The sequence below is a fragment of the Lasioglossum baleicum genome, chromosome 7 (assembly GCF_051020765.1).
Source record: "Lasioglossum baleicum chromosome 7, iyLasBale1, whole genome shotgun sequence".
NCBI classification, from domain to species: Eukaryota; Metazoa; Arthropoda; class Insecta; order Hymenoptera; family Halictidae; genus Lasioglossum; species Lasioglossum baleicum.
Genome location: NC_134935.1, coordinates 11,033,092 through 11,056,312, shown reverse-complemented (window position 1 = coordinate 11,056,312; position 23,221 = coordinate 11,033,092). Strand labels below are relative to the sequence as shown.

The 23,221-nt window shown below is 41.2% G+C and overlaps 1 protein-coding gene across 1 annotated transcript in view; it reads right to left on the bottom strand.

Moving 5' to 3' along the window:
• Nucleotides 1-231: 231 nt before the first annotated feature.
• LOC143210294 (uncharacterized) overlaps nucleotides 232-23,221 on the bottom strand; it is an 86,527-nt gene continuing 63,537 nt past the window's right edge. Inside the window, exons 4-10 of the mRNA XM_076427032.1 lie at nucleotides 8,302-8,415; nucleotides 8,065-8,198; nucleotides 6,768-6,918; nucleotides 6,370-6,701; nucleotides 5,976-6,206; nucleotides 5,558-5,660; nucleotides 232-5,179 (exon numbers count right to left, since the gene is read on the bottom strand). Coding sequence (XP_076283147.1) covers nucleotides 2,583-5,179; nucleotides 5,558-5,660; nucleotides 5,976-6,206; nucleotides 6,370-6,701; nucleotides 6,768-6,918; nucleotides 8,065-8,198; nucleotides 8,302-8,415 — 3,662 coding nt within the window. The 3' untranslated portion in view covers nucleotides 232-2,582. The remainder of the gene's footprint in view (nucleotides 5,180-5,557; nucleotides 5,661-5,975; nucleotides 6,207-6,369; nucleotides 6,702-6,767; nucleotides 6,919-8,064; nucleotides 8,199-8,301; nucleotides 8,416-23,221) is intronic.

Sequence of the window (23,221 nt, the reverse complement as noted above, 5' to 3'; positions counted from 1 at the left end):
TCAGTTTTTCTTGTTTCTTTATTTCCTGTCGAAATATTCTAATAAATACGTTAAAAAGAGAGTATAACAATATATATGTATGTGACTTTGTAACGTACATAACGTAGTAGATCTCAAGATTGTCTATAAATGTTTCACGTATTCACGTGAACACATGATCACAGCTAGTATAATGTTCTGCAGTACGCTGATGCATTTCTAATGGAATGCAATAAATGTTTATACACTTATTTCCAATAAAGAATTGTCTTATTGTGATCCCAAATTCCAAATCCCCACCGACACCGAACGCTGTTCCCAATCATGCGGGAGAGAAATACGAAAGATAATTCTCAATCCCAAATTAAAAAGTACCCCTCCGTTTGGAGAAACAGTAATACACAATTCATTTTTTCTTTTCTTTTCTGACGCAACACTTTTTAACGAATTGTGTACACTGTTTCAACGTTTAATTGATCTAAATTCATTCGCAACGTATATATATATTATATGACATATATATATGTATATATGTCAAACAACATTTATATATATATTATTTATAGCACGCACGCACGCATACTCGCGCAACCGACTTTTTTCGGTCGCATGAAAACATGGTGATCGATTTGCCATTTATACAATTATGACATAAATATTACATAAAGTCTATTAAAATACATCCTCTCATTATAAATTTCCTGTTATCAATACAGCGTATGAAATGTACCGTCATTATATCGTAACAAGGCATTACCAAAATTCAATATATTAAAATATATCTTATTCATATACATTTGGCAGGTACATTAAAGCGTGCGCTTCTGATATAAGACAAAAAACGATTTCGTTAAAAAAATAGGAAAATTATTAAATTCTAAGTAACAACCGACAACCACCTTCTGTTTTCTCGTATCTTTCCTACAATATACAACAGTAGTAATTATATATAATAAATTAATGTAACGACCGCGGAATATATTATTGATTATATATATATTATTTTATAAATCAATATTAAATATATCGATAAAGGAGCATATATTAGTAACAAATATAATTTGTCTCCACTTTACTGGTAATATGTATAAATATCGTTCTGCATTCAATTAATAAATGAGTTAACGACCAACAACAATGAAGACAATACTAATAACAGCAATAAAAGACGAGTATAATATTTTAATACCGGTTCTGCGACACATCGCTACGTTTTTGAGACTTTTAAAATAGTTCTCATCTGTTTTAATACGTTTAGACTTTTTTGTCTTGACCATCCTCCATCCGTTTCTTCGATATGGTTTTAACCGATTTATAGTCATCGTAGTTGTCACAATTTGTTGTAGTACGTTTATCGTTTTCTATATACAATATATTAATAATATTATTGCGTATTGTTTCCTTAGAGGAAGTACCGACTAGCAATTAATCATAATTTCAGCGCTTTTAGCACGTATACTACTTTTCGATCAAGACAGAAGTAGCGCCGATGACAATTAGCTCCTGCGCTCCTCTTTACAAAGTAATATTGCACTTCCGGCCAAGTATAGTTAAATTAGATTCTACAATGGCAATTCAACTGACGTCGGGTATAAATTAATCAACGTCCCCGACGTTCGTAACTTATATTATAAAACTTGCGTAAATACACGTATATAACTGTTTGCCATAATATTAAAAACGATCTATATGATAAATGCGAAGTATATAGGGTTCCTGACAATATATCTAGATCATTATACTAATTACGTAACAGCTTCGATTACTTAACATCGTTTAAGTGTCCCCAATAGTCGCGGTTGCGAGGTTCACAACCAAATAGACCACAAATGGACATTTACCCGTTCATCGAACTTTTACACGCAAGAGCGTTTGCAACGTACTAAATTAAACTAAAATTGCATAAAATTGTTTAACATTAACGTACTGGCCGTGAAGGTTTCACCGGAAAAGACGATTAGTAACTAAATATTAACCCCAGTGCACCATTCCGGTCAATTTATTCAACTACAGATGAGTTTCATCTTTTTGTCGGACGCTGACTCCGATTCGTTTTAATTATTTTCCATAGAATATAACACAATAAATATTAATTTATACGACCTGGTTAAAGAATAGCGTCACTCGTATATGACTAATGCGTTGGTGTAACAATTATACATGAACAGTGCACGGGGTTCCACGGGGTCCTTTAAAGATTCATTTACGAATATCGATGGCAATTTAGTTTTGATTTTTATTCGCTACTTGAACATGTAGCCTGAATATTCACCCAGTGTTTCCTAAAGGAAGAAAGCGGAAAATGTAGCCTGGGTAGAACAGGGAATCGACATTTCAAAGTCACGAGACCATGACAGAACGATTGTCCTGAACCGGTTTAATGAAAAACTGGTGCAAATCAAACCCGTTAATCATCGGATAAAGAGGAATTAAGTAAAAGCTCTATAAAACATCTTATTGTCTTATATAAGTCGTATATACAAGCGTTGCTAAAATTATACTACAATTATTTAGACAAATATCGACTGACACCAGTTTTTCATGAAACATCTGACATGCATAGATATTTACAACTATCATCGCAAACGTAGATAAGCCAATACCTAAATTGGCTCACTGGTATCACGGGGTGGAAGAACGGTAACGAAGCTCTCGGTCTCACTGTCGCTGGTGCTGAAGTTGGTCCTCTCACAGCCCAGGTTCTCGCTTCTCACGGTAAACGGTTGAAAAATCCTTGGTCCGATTTCCATACCCGAGTCCAGGCTCTTCGTGAAGTCGGAGAACTCTGATAATCTGCGGAAGTTCCCAAAGAACACGCTGTCAGTTCCCACGCTCTCGGCGCCGCTCTCGCTGGCTCCGTCGCAGACGGATTCGGTTTCGTCCGTTTCCGAGACGCTGCTCGCTTCGTGTCCGAGCAGCTGCTTTTGCGAGCTATTGCTATCCGTGCTGCTCAGGTATCCGCTGTCTTCCACCCTTATCCGTTGCCTACGATCGTCAGCGTGCACGCGACTCGCGAAGTTCGCCGAGTCACGACTTTTGCAAAGATCGTTCGAATACTTCCGCGAGTAACACGCCACCCCTTCGTGTCTCTTTTGCATCTCCTCGCGGGATTCCTCGAATGCTCTGTTCCTCAAGCTGGACCTGTGAAGATAACAGCGATCCGGAAGCCTCTTCTTGTCGGCCGAACAGCGAGCGCTGCTCCAACACACGGGTAATTGATGATGACTAGAGTTTCCGGTATCCCCGACGCAGCTCGTTTGTATCGTTTCTTGATCGATCTTTTTCACCTTCTTCTTCCTCTTCTTCGTTTCCGTTGACAAGTTTGTTTTAGCGATCGATTCTTCAGACCGTACCCGAACAAGTCTGCAGTCGCAACAATCGACAGCCCCCACGATGGAATCGTTGTTGAGGACAGGAGCACCGTTGCTGGCCGTAGGGTCACCCGCTTCGGCGGAACTCCTGCCCCAGCCGTTTTTTGACAGAGACGAGTTCAGCGTATTGTTCGCGTCTTTCACGCACCGCAATGGTTTCGGATGTTGGTAGATCTCCTCCGTAGGCGGCAACGGCACTACGTCAGGGTGGTTGCTCGGTTGACGCTGCCTCTTCGCTTGCCTAGTATCGGGTGTTAAGTACTTCTTTCGATCGTTCGAGTCCACGTGATTGGACTTCAATCTGGCTTCGTAGATCTCGCGGAGGCTGCCGTAGCCACGGTTCAAGCACTTCTCGTTCCGCGTAGACTCTTGGTCTCGAAAGCTGCCTTTGCTTTTGAGCAGTATTTGCGCCGGCCTCTCGAGCGAGTCCACGTAAATTTCGCTGGGAACTTCCCTCTCGTAGTTGACGTCGTCGTTGATCTTCAACTTCATCGGTTTGCGGTCGAGCGTGTCAGGCTCGTACTCCGATTCGTCTTGCTTCGCGTAGTTCTCCGGCGAGTCCTGCACTTTGATCGTTAGGTGACCCGGGTTCTCCGGCTCGTACCGAATCTCTGGACCTGATTCGTCGCTGCAAGCCGGGCTGTCGTAACCGTCGTTCACGTACACCTCGCTCACCAACGAATAGCTCTCGTACCTTTGCGAGGAGATCAGCTCGGGCAGACTGTTGTAGTAATTCCTCTCGAGCACGTCCTTGTTCAGCGCGGGCATCTTCATCGTCATGGTCATCATCTCGCCGGTTTTCGTATCGATCACCGCGTTCTGCATCGTCAGTTCCTCGTCCATCGGCAGCGCGGTGGACAAAGCGGGGCTCGACTGGTCGGTGGAATCCGGCGAAGTTGAAGATTTCCTGCTACACTTCGACCGTTCTAGACTGTCCACTTCATAGTCCATGGTGCCAACCGATCGCGAGTGGTGCTCGTGCACTTTGGCGTCGACCATCTCACGAATCACAGCATCCATGATACGTTTCGCGGTGTTCGTACCATTTGGAAGCTCGTTGATCATGTCCGGCAGCTCCTTCTTCACCGCGGTTGGAGCTCCCTTCGATTTCTTCGTCGGTTTGGAAACGTGTTTCACCTCGGTCCGGACCACGTTGTTCGCTTCTTGGCTTGGTCTCTTCTCGGAAGAAGTTTCCTCGACGACAGAGTTCTCCTCCATCTGTTCGATGAACGAGTTCTCGATCGCTTTCCTGACTTTTGCGTTCACAGCCTCGTCGCCGTTGAACCTGTTCGCGATGTCCTGAGCTCGTTGGTTGCAGCAATGATCTTCGAACATCGATTTAGCCGAGCGCAAGGAGAGACTGTGTCGATCGTCGCTTTCGAGAATCTCGCTCCTCGTCCCGTTCAGGAAGCCCTTCGACATCGGTCGATTCCTCTCCCACGAGGATGGATGGTTCTCTACGAAGTTTGTCGCGTTCACATCGAAGTCGTCGCGTTTCGCCAGCTCCTTCAAGTACGCTAAACTGTTGGCGAAGGTGGCAGTGTTCTCGTGGAAGGCCCTTCGGTGGTCTTCAGCTTCTTGCCAGCGACGTTGCGGCGCGTTCACGTCCTCCAGCCACGCTCGAACTTTACTCTCACCCGGACTCGGTTGACCTGCTTCGGATAGGATGGACGTGTTCGCGAACGATTCGGTGCATCCTGGACACCCGGTGCATCGTTGGGACTTTCGTGACTTGGCCAGAGATCCTTGGAACGGGCTCGAGGACATTCGTTGCTGGTTTCTGGCCGCCGAGTCGCATCGATCCGAACCGGACTCCTCTTCCGGTATACCTGCGTGCCATTACGGAGTCGTAAGCGCGATTCATCGGAGCAAGGATCCTGACTATATTCCGTATGAGATCTGGTTTTTGATTAAGCAATTAGAATTCGTATTGTCTAGGTAACAAGCTAATAACAATAATTGAGGCAGGATAACCTGGTTCACTCGGTGCGAGCCGGTTGTAAACACAAAATACGCAAGTCATTCGTTGTTACGAGTGATCCAGTGGTCTGCTATTTGTAGTCAGTATCCGCTCGTGTAATTTATAATTAACGTAAAATCATGTATGTAAGCAATCTGTAGATTATCACTAAAACAACTTCGGTCATCAATTACGAAATCTAAGGCTTCAAAGGAGTAAATGGAATAAAAAGAAGCATTCGACTCACCGAGAAGGGTAGGGACAAATCTCTTCGCAGCCATCTTGTGCTTCGCGATAGAAATCACTTCTCGGATCTTCAGCAGGAACTCGATCGCTGCTGGAGGAGGGGCCTGCAGGAGCATACGATCATGCATTGAACTGCATTTTAAACATTTTCTATACATATACAGAGTGTCTCGTCAGATATTATCTCATCATCAATCGATGCATACAAAATAATACGGTTCCATAGAAAAAATCAAAGTTAACCTTCATAAATACTTGACGCGCACCCCTACAAGAAATTCTACGAGATCTCTTGAAACCATTCAATCCCTATGAAAATATTTCTTGCTGTGAATAATAATAATAATAACGTAAATCAAGGTGTAGTAGTATCTGGTGAGACACTCTGTGGGTACTCTACGACTGGATAGACAGCTTACCAGCAACATTTGTTTGTCAAAGTACGCAGGGTTGAAGTACAATTTTCTTCTTTGGGCTCCAGGTAATACAGGGATGTCCTGCTGGTGGGTGTTGTCTGCGGTCTCGACTACTCGAACATCCTCTTCCGGTAATCTCTCGCCTAGGATCGATCCGGATCCGGATCCAGATACATAACAGATTTCGGATTGTTCCAGGTACACGCAATGGGGATGGACGATCACAGATGTTACCTGCAATCATGTCAAATGATATTGTCCTTCTTCGTTGCAGCAAGTGGACCTCATTCGCGCGAAGCAACGAAATAGAAAATACGTGTATAAAATATAGAATGATGAAACGATAAAATGTTGGTTTCTAGAGGGAAAGAACAAGATGTGAAAGCGTCCAGCGTACATTTTCAAATCCTTGTTCGCCATCGCTAACCGGAAGATCATCGCCGAGATCGCTCTCCGTTAGGCCACTGTTAGTATCGCTCTCGAAGTGTCTGGAAGCAGCTAGCAACGGATTGCTTTTAACTAATCCGCTGGGCTCTCGACCAGGTGTTACGCTTATTTCCGGTTCCTCGATGATCTTTCTCTTGGTTTTCTTGCTGTGCAAGTAGAGAGAAACGCTGGCCACGTAGATCAGGGCCAAGATTACAGAAGACAGACCGATGGCCGTGTATTCCGTGGTAGAAAGCCCTTGAGACAGCTGCGACGACGAGGAGAACATCACTTCTCGTACGTCTGAAACATAAAAACGGTGAAAGGGACCACGTTTGTTGGGACAGCGACGGAAGAGCGACGACTTACTAGTCTTAGAGGGTGAACCAGCAACCCTGAAGGCCACGCAAGATGTGAACACGCCGGTATACTTCGATTTCGCGGAGTCGTCTCTGCACACTAGCTTCACCGTGACCACACGACCTTCGGCCGCTTCTTTCAGACCAGTTTCGCCGATCCACTGAAACAAAACGTCGCGTTTGCAATTAGCAGCGTTCTTAGGAAAAACGGGAATAACAAGAATCGGGAACAGCTCGATCGTAAACGAATCCTACCACGATCTTCGTGTATCCCGCTGCGATCACACGTTTCACGCAAACGATTCGGTGAAACCGTGACGATCAATTTTACGTCGCGTTAACGGTTCCGCGCTTCTCCGCCGTTTTCTCGAACGACGCCTCTCGAAACTCCCTTATTAGCTTCATATCAGAGTTTTTACAATTGTCGGGAGTTTGTGACGGTTTCCTCGTTGCGTCAGGCAGATCGTTTCGCGCAGGATTACGACTTTTTCTGCGACGTCTCGTAATTTCAGTGTCCCGTTTTTTATACAGACGTTAATATTGTCGTCAAAGTAACTGTTACGGGAACAGGTGCTCGGGGACAGGCGTTTCCTGGCTTCGTCGTTCAGCGAATCGAGCCTTCTCGGTTATCGGATCACACTATCAATAATAGTGAAGCCATTCTTCATCTTATTATTATTTATAATTATTGAACGCCAATGGTTCAATACCTTGACAAAAAAAAAATTCCTAAAGATTCGCGCGCAAAAAAGGTAGCCTCGAAAGTAAGTAATTTTTATGTTAACAAGACGTAATTTGCATTATTTGGCAGCATGTACCTGTCGCAACTCTACGAAAATAGCTACATGCGCAGCTTTATGCTTCCGAATAATGCAAATTAGACTTTCGAAAGTGATTGCGGCCTAGATTTATCTTTTATCTAGCGCTTTTGAATACTGACAAAACCCATCTTTGCATTATCGAGAAATGAGAAGGCGTATGCTGCACCCTTGCAATCCTGAAAACGAGAGTCTACCCTCTTAAAGAGGAGTATTTATAAGAGGATCCTGAAGAAATGGCGGCTGCAATTTTCGTTACGTTGCCTTTGAGTATAGCAGGACCGGACTGGGATGCAAGTCGAATCGACACCTCTGCTCTGGTAGCAACGAAAAGAGGTTCACACGCGTGTATCATGCAACCGAAAGATGGTCCAAAAGATCGGTTTCTCGTTCGATTCTCTCACGAAACCTGTCCCTCAGCGAATTATGATCTCGCTCGTTTTGACAGCCTAATAACTTATTTATTTAATACCGCCGTGTATTACCAACCTTCAGAAACGTTCTGCCGTCGTCACGATATATCTCGAAGGGTGGATCGGCATTCGAGAGGTTCCTCAGCTCCGACCATCCTGCTCGGCCTAATTGCTGGGCGCCAGTGATTCCACAGACAGGGGTCGTCACACCTGTGTGTTTTCAACGATAGCATGTCAAGCATGAAGAAGATGTCGCGTTGTCATACCTTGCTTTACGACTACAGCGACCGAGCAACAAGAAAGTAAAACTCACCTTCGAAGCGAATCTCCGCGTGTGGATAGATGATCTGGTCTCGTTGCGGCAGGAAAACGAAAGGCACCCTCTCCACTTGGCCTGTGCTGCTCACGAAACCTGCGACTTTGCACTCTGGAAACACAAAAGAGAGGATTTATCTTGTGTTTCTATCTCTTCTATCTATTGTGATCTATCTCCCGTGTACTGCTATTCTGTTGGGTTAACAAGAAAGTGACTTCGGTATTTTAAGGTGAAATAGAGCCCAATTTTTTTATTTAAGCAATGAACTTTAATGAGTAAGATATTTTCCCTTTTGTTTGATGATCTTTTGCCAAAAAGAACAAATTAGAAAATATGTTATTGATTAAAGTTCATCGTTTGAATAACCGAAATTACTTTCCTGCCAACCCAATACATAATGTTAACCGTGTGCAGGGGGGTAATTGGACCCCATACATTTTTGAAGTGAAATGAAAGCAATAATTTGTCTGCACAAGTAGTTGCGAAATTGTATTAAATTTGAAAAGATAAGTATACAATATTTCAAAAATTTGAAACACATCACAGACAGCATTCCTAGCAAAATTTTGGAAATTTTCCATTCGCCAACTTTTTATTCCCGTTTTTGTTAGCCGGGAGTGCATTTGCACTCCATACACAGAGAGAAGGTTAAGAAAGCGCGGAAAAGGATTACTTTTCCCCAACTTTGTTTGCGATGCGGACAACCGCGGGTCGAACCTCTACCGAATCCCACATAGTGTCACCAGATCAGGGGAATTGACTCAGGGGTGTTATCTTCTCTTTGCCACTACCGTGTTAGTCACGTGACATTATGACATTATGACAGAAACGAAACGCGTCACGTGACCGGGCCGTGGCAGAAGCGTGGGGGAATAGCATCGTAGAAGGGGAAGGTAGAGTAGGGACACACGGAGAGTGTACGAACTTCGGGTCTGCGATTTAATTGATACTTTGCACACTTATAAATCTCGATCTCCTGTTTACGAAAATGTACCATTATAAGGTCATCAAAAATTGTTACAATTGTAACCGCGATTCCAGCGATGATGAAACATTAATTGGTAATATCTTGAAAGGTATTCAGGGTCTGACCGTGCAGTGGTATAAATTCGTAAACACAAGAGCGGACTCTGCAAACGTGCAAAGTTTCAACTAAATCGGTGACCCGAAGGTCGAGCGCTCTCCTTGTCAGCGAATTCTCAAAATGCGACACGTCTTTTGAGGAAGCATAAATTAAGGCGTTGCATGTCCCCTTTGCAATTTCGCGTCTTCTTTAACTGACAATTAGGTCCGAGGAGACAGCCTGTAATTTCCGGGCAAATATCGTTCGAACTGATCTCGACAAAGTGCAATTATACGGAAAGCCGGCTACGAAACTGGTATCGTCGACACCGCCCGAAACGCCTTCAGCAAAAATGCACCTTTTGTCGCGGGAGCTGTTTGCATGAGCAGAAAAGATTCGCGCAAGTATTTCATCAAAGCGGAATTGAAAGAGGATCGGAGTCGACGATACTACGAACAATTGGCACGACCACACGTTCGCATTTTTTAGCTGGCGCGATGCGCCATTTCGATGTCGAATATCGCTTCGACAGGTTCCGTCAAAACGTTTTTTTAGAGGAAGTACATACCGCTTTTTAACATGACGGTATTAAAATTATATGGGCGATGTGAATGATTAATCAGACTTCAAAAATTAATTTTACTGCAGCGGGATTTATATGAAAAATCACTCTACGATTACACGATATATGTATGTAATTTCTGCTTGCTTACGTATACCCCCTGTAATCATAATTACCCTGTAGCATAACAATAATATTAATGGCAATCCTTTGACAGATAATCTACAGCTCACGGCGATCGCGTGAAAAAGGAAAAGAAATGAATAAATAAAAGAAAAGAACAAAAGTTGTACTAACCGTAACCCACCTAAATAATTTCGAAGCTTAAGAATTTAAGATTCCTTGCCCAAATGTTTATCTGGAAGTATGTTTAAAGAAACTTGCTCGGTTGCGAACGTAACAGTTAAGTTAAATTAAGGGAAAAATAAAACGTGCGTGCAATAAAAAACACTAAGAACAAATACGAATATTAAAACAGATTGGTATAATATGATTATTATAATGATAAGTGGTTTGAGAATTGAACTGGCTTCTCTCTGCATGTAGACATCGAAGAAGGGTCGTTTCCCTTTTGCTCCTTTCAATTAGAAGATCCGCCGGCCTATGTTATGTTCTCGGTCGAAGAATTCCTCGAGGACCGTCACGGGACACGTCGTTTAATTCGTAATTAACGGCCGGCGAGCGATGGACGCGGCAGGAGGAAAGCCGATCGTTAAAATGTTAATAGTACTACCATTGGTCGAAATGGCCGAATTCGTACGACCGGTCTCGCGAACTATACCGCGAATAATTTCGAGAGCTAATAAAACCGGTCTTACGTAGAGCGTACTGTCCCGGGCGTTGTTACTCGCCAAGAATAACTGGACAACGTCGAACGTGTGTTACCGGTGTTAATTTTAATAATAAAAATGGCCGAAGAACAGTGAGATACCGTTTCTGGCGTCGTGGCAAAAATGTCCAGCCCGAGTTTCTACTAACATAAGAACTGAAATCAATTTTACGCCCATGGGCTATTAACAGTAATGCACCCCTTTTCATAAAAAATATAAGGGAGGTGCATGGGGATGGGGTAACCGGTAAAGTTTTATAAAAGATTCAGAACTAGAATTAGATAATTAAAGTATTACTTGGAGAATTAAATTAATTTTAGATAAAACAAAATACAACATTTCCGCCCCATAGGCTGGCGCCCTTAGGGTGGCTTTGGTTGCAATTGACGTAGAGAATTTTTATTTTCCATAAAGGTCTAGTTATAACTAGGGAGCACCGGGGATAGAATCGGAGTTTAATGTATCTCTCTAAAACGGACGTGTCTTCATTGCAAAAGATCCCATGAAACTAACCGGAACTCTCGCCACTTTGATTTTCTCTTGTGCAAATAAAACGAACGAGAACTCGAGGGACTCGGAATTCATCTCGAACGTCACAGTCGAATGAATCATTGAGCTTTCGAACTGCGAGTTGGATAGTTGGATTCCTTTCCCGGAGTCACCGAGGAGCAACGATATTTCTCGTTGCGGGTCTGGGTCATCGGATGCTATGGCCGATGCAGCCGTTGTATATGCAAATTGTTGCCCAGTACCGCTCTGTGCACCAGCTCGCAAAGGGGAAAGACGCGACTCTGAAATCCATAATGGAATTACTGTGTTCGATTAATGCCACGCGCGCTGCATCGTAGCTTTTGATTCCCGGGTCGAATTCACTCGGAGGGAACAAATATACCAAATCGTTATTATCAAGTGGCACAGCGTTGCAGGCAAGGTCACGCGAACAGTGCAACCGGCCGGATGCAGTTCAGGTGCAGCGTGAGCCGCGAAACGGGCTGCTCGCTTGAATGCTTATCGACAGCCGTGTCCTCGTTTAGGGATTGTAAATATTGGAGAAAATCTATTCTCTAAACATGCTTCTTCTGGAAGTATATAGTCGTGAGAATATCTTGTAATTTTAGTTCAGTCCAACAAATTAACCATTTTGCAGATCACATTCATCGCTTTGCTATCTAAACTCATCCCCTCGCAAATCAAAGACAGCAGGCTCCTAGTTAAGGGTTTGTAAATATTGGAAAAAATCTATTTTCAAAACATGCATTTTTTGGAAGCACATTGTCACGCACACATAAGAGTATCTTGTAATTTTAATTCAATCCAATAAATTCAACAGTTTGCAGATCACATTCACCGCTTTGGGAACTAAATTCATCCTGTTGCAAATCAAAGTATCCCTTTGAAATTCAAAGTTTCATTGCTTGCGACAACAAACAGATGTGAAATACTTGTTTAACGGAAAGTAGCTTCGCACAGATTTTTTGCATCAAGCTGACCTCGGTTTTTTTCATCGAAACAAATGCAAAAGTAGATGGAAATTGAAGCCGAGCCGGTCCAACTGAATTTTAATGGTCTTTCGTGCACGCGTATTCAAAGCCTTATTGTATTCAAATGGTGCAAGGAGGAAGCGTTCGCGGTGGACGTATAACAAAGTGCTTTGGTGCAATTAACAGCGGGTCCCCTATGAATCTAGACGGCCAAGATCCTGACCTTGGATCGATAAACATGCAAATCGACTCGATGACATTTTCTCTTTTCGTGTCCACGTGCCGTCTGGTAGGAACGCGCGTGTCGCAGCAGGAAAGTTCGTGGGTAGGCTCCCGTGAGCTTTCTCCGCGAGCGACAATGGCATCCCACTAAACTACAACCAGGTCAATGGACAACGTTATTCACACGAACAGACTAATCGGCGAATTTACTACCGCGTTCCACGCGTTTGGAAATGTTGTTCGCCATGGAATGTAAACGTTCTCTTCTCTTCGTAGAATCTAAGAGAGAGAAAAACCTATCGTTATTCATTTATCTTCGAAATGTGTACAGTGGTACCTCGGTATACGTCTGCTTTGGAGTACGTCCAATTCAAAATACGTCTCCTGTAAAATGGATGGACGTGAAAAATGTTCAGAAAAATACTACCCCAACAAAATTCAAACAAATCGCAATAGCATCGTTTGGGAAGACCAGACAATGTAACACTTTAGAAACATCCTGAACAGAAAAGACAGAAACAAAGTTCTTTGGAGAGATTTTGAATAAAAGTCAAACCAAGTTGAGCCTAGTGAAAAGCGACAGAAGACGGAAGAAGAAAAAACACCAGAATGTCTGGTTTCATTGCAAGGGGATTTTTCTTCCACAGAATAGAATAGAATTTGTTTCTTTTTAAGCTGAGTTTAAATTTAAAAATTTATAATAAAATCTGATTTTTTATTTATGTGTTTAAACAGTCTTTAAATTATTTTACAACCCCATTAAAGTAGGTATAATATCAATAGGAGTTTTGTTTGCGTGAGAACAGATTAATCATTTTTACATTACTTGGTATGGGAGAGGATGGATTGGTATAAGTCCTATTCGGTATAAGTCCAAACATCAGGAACGGATTAACTGTACTTATCAATTCATTGTTTCCTGATTCTCATCAACAAGTGCACTGTTCCTTCGATACACCTGATCAACAAAATAAGTTCTTCGTTCCTCCTAGAAAATATGTTCTTTCTAATTGCATTGCCTTCGTTGCAAGCGTGTTCATTGCCCACTTATCTCACAGCTAGTCATAAAATAACACTTATACCAATAATTTTTGTAATAATTTTCTTGCGGTAAGCTAAAGGATTGCATATTAAAGTCGCGAAGCTGAATCGACAAGGATTAGTGTTCCGAAGGTGTCACGGAGCCACGCAATTTCGAATGAAAATCTTCCGTTTCAAGTTTTATGCACGTGTTTGAAAAAAACGCCGACACACGTCGTATGAATACGTTGGATAATTTGAATCTTCAGCGTAACGCAATTAAGTATGATTTACGCTCGTTAAGAGGACGCTTTCTACGTGGTATGCTCCAGCATCGGCGATAAATCTTTTCTTTAGAACATTTTCCAATATTTATCGTTCGATTAAGCAATAATAAAAATCGTAGTCCGGTTGCGGGAGTCGGCGCCGAGGTTGGACATAAATTTCTGTTGATGTCATTCGGCTTCCACGAATTCAAGAGGATGAAGATTCCGTCTGCCCGATTCGACACGCTTAATTCACGCAGGTTGACAAGGGCGCGCGAGCTCGTGACAATATTGAATTATACTTTGATCGGTGACGACGATCGAGATCGAGCCTCCGTGCGTTTTTTGTAACCGGTTTCCCTTCGGTAGCCACCGGGCCGGGTGAAGAATGACGGCGACGTTTTAAGGTCTCTTAAAAATTCATCGTGGAACGGCATTTTCCGGAATAACTCGTTTTATCCATTTTCAGGCATTCGAACAGCGCACGGTAACCTCATCAACCGCTTAAATCTTGATAAACGGGAAAGTATTATCCTATCGCGGCCTCTGTTTAAGGAACCGGTATCTCCTTCGACGCGATTCGCGATCTCGTCGACTCCCGTATACAGTTTAATGTCACGATCATGCCACGGCTACCTTCCGATATTTCGATTCTCTGAAACTGCAAATCGTCCGATGGTACTCGCGCGTAAATGCTTCGCGCATGGTCGTTTTAAAAAACGACCTCCCGAACGATCGATAATACCCAGCAAATCGAAATTCGAGCTGTCCAATAATTTCGGTGCGTCGCGGAACGTCGAATGATAAGAATGCCGTTTCTGCATTTGTTCCTCCGGCTTGTGCGAAAGAAAGGTAAAAGAAGAAAGTGGAACGAAAGAAATCTGAAAAGGAAAAGAAAGAGGAAAATGACGTTGTGTAATGGTATTCACCGGTGCCCCGATATTTCAGATATTACGGGAATGTTTCTATCGACGCAATATATTGCATGATGTTCAACATATTCTTTAGAATCCAGACGCTCAATAACATAGTGCGCTATCTAGAAACGATATCTAAAGTTCTAACATCTATTATCTCCTTTTCGGAAGAAAATAGCTGTTGTTGCACTTCTATTATGCACTTCAGACTTGAAACGTAGGAGAGGAACATCTATTATGACTTCGACTATCTTCTCTCGAAAAACGGATCATAGCGACTAGAACAAGAAGATGCTTACACTATACTATAATGTGCAACACAACTCAGGTGCAATATAACTAACGAAGACAAGAGGTGCAGCAGATTGCAACATCAACTCTGTAATTTCATACATCGTCGAGATAATCGTTTTGGGTAAAATTGCCTCTAACAAGCGATTTGCTTTTTCGCAGGGGTTCTTTGTTTATGCAATATTGTTAGACGCTCCAGAGGTTGTTTAAGGATCAAAGAGAAACGGCTGCAATGAGACCACAGCGTTTAAACCATTGAAAGACGAATTTTGACGAAGTTCCAACAAATTTCAATTGTTTTTTAGAGACCGTGAAAGTATAAATATATGTATACTATACGCTTTTTAAAGTAGGAGCGAAGGAAAAAAGAAAATGAGAAGATGCAAAAGAAATGTAACCTTGAGGGGAGTCATTATTATAATACACTTTTTAAAGTATTTTTATTTGTAGGCAAATAAATTATTTAAGCTATTTAAGCTTTATTTGATTCTTGTGCTTATACGAGCCATACTGGAATCGATTACTGAATAAGAAATACAGAATGAATAGACAGCGGATTTTTATGCAAAATTAATATGCAAAATATATGCAAAATATATGCCAAAAATATGCAATACGCAAAATACAGGTGTCTCAGCTGAAGGAAGCCACCTAAATATCTCCTCTATTTTTAATGACACAAAAGATATTTATGGCATAATTTAAATGGTATCGATGGATGAATAACATAAAAGAACTATTTCTTTTGTCCGGTTATTTTTTCAGTTTTTTCAAGGTCATCGTTATTTTTATCGGGAAAACTTTTTTTATTTCACCTTATAGCGGCAGAAGAAATACATTTGAATATGCTTAAGTCATTAACAAGATGGAATAAAAAAAAATAAGTTTTCCCGATAAAAAATAACGATGACCTTGGAAAAACTATGAAAAAATAACCGGACAAATAAAAATTGTTCTTCTATGATATTCCTTCTTCGATACCATTTAAATTATACCAAAAATATTTTTTTGTGCCATTAAAAATAAAGGAGATATTTAGTTGGCCTCCTTCAGTTGAGACATGAGGTGTCAAGTGATGCTGAACGAATATGAAGGTACTGCGTTGCGGGTGGGGGCATTGTTTATTATGGGGTAATCAACGAGGGTTAAGAACAGCTGTGGTTCTTCTTACCGGGTACCTCTCATTTATGGTAGCGGACGTTTTTCTGCGATCATTACCAAGTTTTTGATTTTATTCAGCTAGTAAACACGTTTAGATCATTGCGCGCCATGCCAACAAACGACGATTAAGCTGACAGATATAATCCTGTTTACAGCCACGCGAGGGTCGTTCATCGCTCGGAGCCCCTGCTGATTCAACGTAAGGTCACATCAACAGACATTCGAAATATGTGACTGAAGCGTTAATGGCGCGCCACCTGCCGTGGATCGTGACATTAAGGTGTTAAACAGCCCATATTAATAAATATGAGAATGAAGTTAAGTAGCTAGAAGTATTTCAAGATTCCGATATTCCGTAGAGTTTCCTGTAATCCTGGACGGTCCCGCCATCGCGGATCTTGTGGCAGATGTTTCTCAGATTTCCAGCGTTTCCAAGTCTTTTTTTCTGAACCTGGAACGGTGTCATCAATCCGATCGGGCAACTTTATAAATCTCGCGACTTTCCCATCATTAATTTCTGACAGTTTTACCCGTCAAGCGAACGAACGGATTTACCAGTATTACCAGTTTAGAGAAACACTGGAGTTCGCGGGTCTGGTACATCGGTGATAAATATTGCAAGCGTGCGACCGTGAATTTTATTCGCCGGCACGAGATTCGATAGGTTGCGTTGAGGCACGTTCGCACATTAGTCACTGAGAACAGTCTTGCGATTAGGCTCCTTCCAAGTTCACGATTTCAATCGCAATGTTCAGTGTCCCGTATGAACTGGATGCGAGTTAAAATATTAATCATGTTCCTTTGCGGTCCTGTTTTAAGAAAAACATCAATAACGACAGTATAGTGCAAACAATGCAGCAGGATTCTTTTGCGTTTTCAATTCCGTATCGGTAAGTCGAAGCACAGATACATATCGTTTCTATGAACACATCCGCGGCTCTGACTTACGTTAACGTAGCGCTGAAGCATCATCTCCGCTGTCTATCATTCAGTGTCCAAATTGATTTTCACTAAAACCCGTCAATCGCCTTAAGATGTCTTCAAACGTGCCTCTCAACTTTTCACTCAGATGACTGCGTAACCGGATGGCACATTTAGCCACATTAGATCGTTTCAGTATAATTTATTACCAGACTGCGGACCTTTCTGCAATTATAGCCTCTATAAAGATTCTAAACTTGTTAGAAAACAGGGCTGATTGATGACTAATATATCTCCACTTTATTTCGCATTTATGGAATACATAAATGTCCAAAGTTGCTTTTAGTGACCACTCAAACATGAATCGTTTCGGTTCCGATCAGAAAACGTCAGCTTGCCAACGAATAGGAGAAAGATACTACTAAAAGAAGCAGTGATGCAATAGCAATTTTTGAGTAACCTTTTCTATACATTGCCTAGTAAACTGATCCTCACAACATACAAAAACCCAATTCGTTTTGTCCAATTTTAAAATTTTTAAAGGGTGTCCACCTAACCCCTAGCGGCGAGGGGTGACTCAAAGTCAGCACTAAAAATGGCTGTAGCATTATTCACAGTATTGTTTACATTATTAAATATGTACGAGGTATATGTACGAGGTATTATATCAATTTCATATCCATAAAATGAAAAACTCTTATATAATAGAATTATTCTAGGTCGGAAGAAATGTTTAATTTTCATGTTAACCTCTCTTGTCTTACAATATCGTGTCAGACTCGTGATGAAAAGATTCTAATAATATATAATATTCTAATAAATATATATGTTATTAATTTCTTTTAAACTAATATGAAATTCTATTTTGGTTTCGTTAATGTATCGTTATCGGAGAACATGTAGGCATACAATAGATATCAATTTTCTCCTTTTTTATATTATCCTTTTTATTAATCACTGAAACCGTAAAATGAATCGTAGGCCAAGGGGTTAAAATAGTTCCGACTGCAAAGGGTTAATTTTGTCCTCGACTGTAGATGCTGAATGACTATGTATTAGATGCTGAATGGTATACAATACATATAAGGTTCGATTGGCAGCTTGCGGTGGCCGGTCGCTGAAAAACAGCTGAACCCAGAGTCGGAAGACCAATAGCAGTGGTCCTTGGGGTTAAGGGGCCGTGTCAGACGTTGTCTTCCACCGTTGCCAAGGCCGGCCGTGTCCCTTCTGCGACCGATAAATAAACGATTCGCAAGGATACAGCTACGCCGAAGACCAGAGGCCGAGGGAATCCGCGTCGCGTTGATCAAAAGTACCGCAAGGAACGATATCTCATTCTGGCTGCGTGTCTCCTGTCCACTCGGCAAGCGGGTCTTCATTGCATCACGATTCTTCCACCCCATCGTCTCTTTTCGCGTCTACCGTGCTCATTTTTCAATGTGATGACAGTGTACCGCCTTATTTCCAACTCAATGCTTTCGTACAAAATTTATCAAACGGACCGCTACTTGCGGGGTGTCTCTCCCTTTATACGATTACTATAATGCTAATGACTCCTAATGATCTTCTTTTCATGCGCGACAAATGTGTTTGTTTATTGGACGATTTACATACAGTGGGTGTACAAAGTATTCGTACACCTTTTAAAAACTAATAACTTTTTTTATAATTGTGCCAAACGACCTGTTTTTTTATAATCAATTAGAAGCATTGGTTTACGAATTGATATGCAGAAAAGATTTTCCAAAAATTAGAATTTACAAGATTACATGCAAGAATAAAAAAGGCATTTCTCAAAACTTTTTTATTTGGGCCCACAATGTTAAAATTTAAAATATATGTTTTGTAGATCTATGTTAATTATACACATGCTGAAGTTTCGTCGAAATCGATTAACACACACACGAGCTACAAGCGGTTAAAAATGGTGAAAATAGTAGTTTATCACGACTTTTAATCAGTTTCTGCTTAAAATCCATCGAATCGTACATCTTTCGATGTGTGTCGTTTTTTCCTGCGTCAACTGATTTCGATGAAATTTTCAGCATGTGTATAACTAACATAGATCTACAAAACATATATCTTAAACTTTCATTAAGGGCCCAAACAAAACAGCTTTAAAAAATGCCTTTTTTATTTTTGCATGTAACCTTGTAAATTATAATGTTTGTAAATTATAATTTCTCGTTGCCCGTTGTGCAATCTTTTAATTTGCTAATGTCTAGTCATGTTCTATGATTTTTTGTCATTTTTCTGGTAACCTGGAGATCTTAGAATACCCGTTGTTTCTTAGCAAAAGATTTATTTATACGACATTTGACGCCTACATGTGAAATGAAATTTACACCGCTGAGAGTGTTGACGGGAACGAAATTAATGGTAATTTAAAGGTACATCCACTCTGTAAACAACACACAACGCTTTCCTTGCTGGCACTGCATTTTTACCCTTGCGGTAATAAAGAAGCAAACTCGGACAGAAACACAAAAAAATGTGCTTGACAGGTTATAAAGCACTATAAGGCACGAAATGACGTTCAATGTGTCAACTGTCAAGATACACAATGATTTTGCGACTTGGAAGTTAAGTAATAACTAGACTGCGGATATTATGCATTTATGACAAAAATGGGTAATTTAAGACAGTGGTGATATTAAAAAGATTTAAGGCTACCAGTGTATTAGTTTCACCTTAATAAGATAATTAAAAAAAGAGTGAAATTTTTATTTGACTCCTGTCTTTCAATCAATGCAAACATTTTTTATTTTGCATAAAGTTCCGCAGTCTAGTAATAACTATACTCCGGATCTTTTAAAGCAGGAATTAAAAATTAATGGTACCCCTCAATTGTTTTGATTTGATACATTGTTAGACTTTTCTAGCCTTTCACTGTTTTCTATTTCACCCAGCCAATTTCTTCACAAGTTCATAAAAATCAGTCTAGTAATAATCTAGAAAATTATTAATGTCCCAGTGTTGCTGTCACTACGTCTCGGTAAGTGTTTACGATCGGAAAGCCAGCCAGTTGTAAGGTTAATTTCGATTATCGAAAGAGAGATCCTGAAATTTGCATAAGGACTCGTATTTCTCGTGTTCCCTCGCAATTCGCTTAACGGTGAAACGTTCGATGACTAACGTGACCCGAATCGGTTCCGGCGGGAAGTAAGGTATCGGCGTGGGTTATCGTCCCGTAGCTCCATAATTCCCTGACTACTATTCTGCTGGTTGACACTATCTATCAAGGAGGGAAATGGCGCGCGCCTGGTTTCGAGGATTCGGCGCCGTTCGACGAAGGTCAGGGTTCATCGGCGTCGACTCGTTCCACGAGGTCGAGCTTGCCGATCGTTAATCAACGGGTCGTTATCCGGTGCTCGATCGTCGATGGCAGCCGAAGCACAGCCGGAGCATAGCCGAAGGAAGCCTACGACGAGCGAATGGGGACACCGTGAGCAGCGCTGCCGGTGTTAATTGCTCGCCGCTGTGCCGATTATCGTAAATCGTGCGTCGTACGGTGGCCACTTTAATGAGTATCGGCCGGCTGATCGACGCTCGATCAAGGGAAATCGGTCGGCGATCGTTCCCCAGGTCCTCGGGCTCTCTGACGAAAGTGAAAAGGCGGTTTTACGGATTCACTGCAGCCTGCAGACTGCACCGGCGCGGCGCATTGACTGAAATTGAACATGCAGCAAGCGCCGCTCGCTTCGATCGTATTCTCGAAGTAGTACGTCGGTTTTTATGACCGCATAAATGCCAGCCCTGAATTTTTAAATTGGAACTCCGGAGATGTTTATGCTCAGACCCGAAGGGACAAGGGACGCGGAGCCGTGCTGTTTATTCCAAACGCTAATTAACAAATTCTCCCTCCTCCCTTGAGGAGCTGCGTCCCCTTTTATAAAATCGAAACAGGCGTAACTGCGGCTGACACGATCCCGATTACCGGTCGGAACTAAAGCGCGCTTGTAACGCGTGACCGTCCAACAAGCGATCTCCTTGCTGTGATTCCTTGCAAATGACTTGGAGAGCACCACATGCAGAATTTACAAGGCATGTTGCAATTAACTGCAAGCATTCGCGGATGATGGACAGACGATCTTATCGTTCAGTTTATAACTCTCGGAACAATTACGATTGCCACTGTAAAGCCGAGAACAATGGGGCTTGTTTAAAAATGAATGCTCGACGTTATTCGACCTACAACTGACCAATAGCGGGCACATTGTTTCTCGAGAACGATAGCGAAAGGAATTAGGAGAACTGTAGTCTGAACAATTACTTCATTTACATCGTTGGTGTGAGTATACTTAACGAATACCGCAACAAGCATGAGGAAACAAAACGATCCGTTTCAAATTCGTTATAATTTGACTATTATCAAAATTATGAAAATGTCATTGCAGAAGATTATCGAACAAACTGATTCACTTGCAATTTTCTTGTAATTTTAATGAAATATTTTAGACATTTTATATTTACTGCTCGACCTAATTCGTTTGTTCGAAAATTGGACAGTAATATTTCATGCACGCTGCCAAGTCACACTTTCAGTCAGCAAAACAGCAATTGATCACTAGAATGAGGATTTTATAAAATTAATAGACTGAATTAAGTCAAGAGAATATCTGTTTGACCTCTGTTTGTTACACATGATCCGAAGAATTTTGATTCTGTAGTCCAGTAATCATCGATCTCAGTCTCGAAGATCAAGTGTCCGAATTTTTATTAAGATTTTTATGCTCGTTTATAGAATGTGCGGTCGGCGCGAAGTACCTGCTGGTTGGATGCTCCTGAATTGCTGGAAAATTGAGTTTGCCATGTATCTACATACAATATAGAAGGTACCTGTAGTTAGGGTCATGTGATTACATCATTACCGGAGAGCCTCGAAGGATGAACTGTTATGAAGTCACGACGCAAAACTTTTGCGGCCTTCCATGATTATCTACGAGATTAATTCTCTCGCGGTAATCAAATTTAAGAAAGCGGATGTGCATCCAATCACTTCGAATTTTCTTATTTGCCTATACTTGTTATTGAAATATTCGTAGCAAGTGAAATATTTGACAGCAATACATTTAAGTAGCCATTAACTTACTTCCTCACTGCATCCCCAAGTTTCTTTCTCGAGACGAGAATTAACCAAAGGCAATTTGTATCGCCGATACTTGCGAAGTGAATGAGTACTAATGGAAAGTTTGCGGTCACCCATCATCATTAATCGAGAATGTCTTCCGTCAAGATCACTTTCAACGTCAGTACTTAGTGGAAAGTGTACAATCTATCATTCTTTTGCTAATTAATTATTTTAACGGTAGTCAGGCTTGAAAGAGACTGATTTGAGAGTATGATTGTTGACACTAGAACTGCCAAATCAAAAAGACTTTGTTTACTAGCTTGCAGTTATTAATAGACTGCGGATCTTTATGCAAAATAAAAATGTTCTGTATTAATTGTGGGCAGCAGGAATAACATTAAAAAAATGATTTCATCCCTTAAACCTTTGACTGCTAAAGGCGTATATGAACACCCTCACAAGTCTATCAATACATACATATATACGAAAGGCGTAAATATACGTTCGCTGTATTATTTACTATTACACCTTTACTGTTTTACCAATTGATTCAATCCATCAATATACATATACGAAAGTGTAGGATTTAGTCTATACTTTTAGTGTGTATACTACTTAAGCAGTCTTCGAAAAAATACCAACGCGAAAATGTGTAGTATGTAGTAAACACAAAATTCGACGAGAAAGTAGATATGAATGCCAACAATGCCATACGTTGATTCCATGCTATTACCTTTTTATTATCTTTAATCGTTCATTATCGTTTTATTATCTTTATTATGTTAAAATTGTCAAAATGAATTTTTTCCTCATTACCAGTTCTGGATATTTTCCTTTACATTTATAATTACTGATTATTATTGAAGGAATGTACATATTAAGTTAAGTGAATTAAAATAGCTTAAAAAGCTACTTAAAATAAATTTAAAAAATAGATATTTTTAATTTATTTGTAATTATTATATTTTTAAATCCTGGGAATGGTATCAAATCTCCGGGTACTGTTTTGGTCACTAGTCAGTGGACAACCAGTCGCAGCGACTGACATGCAAGAAACGGGCCGCCCATATTGATGTATTCCCCCGAGAGCGCACCGCAGTCAAAGGGTTAAC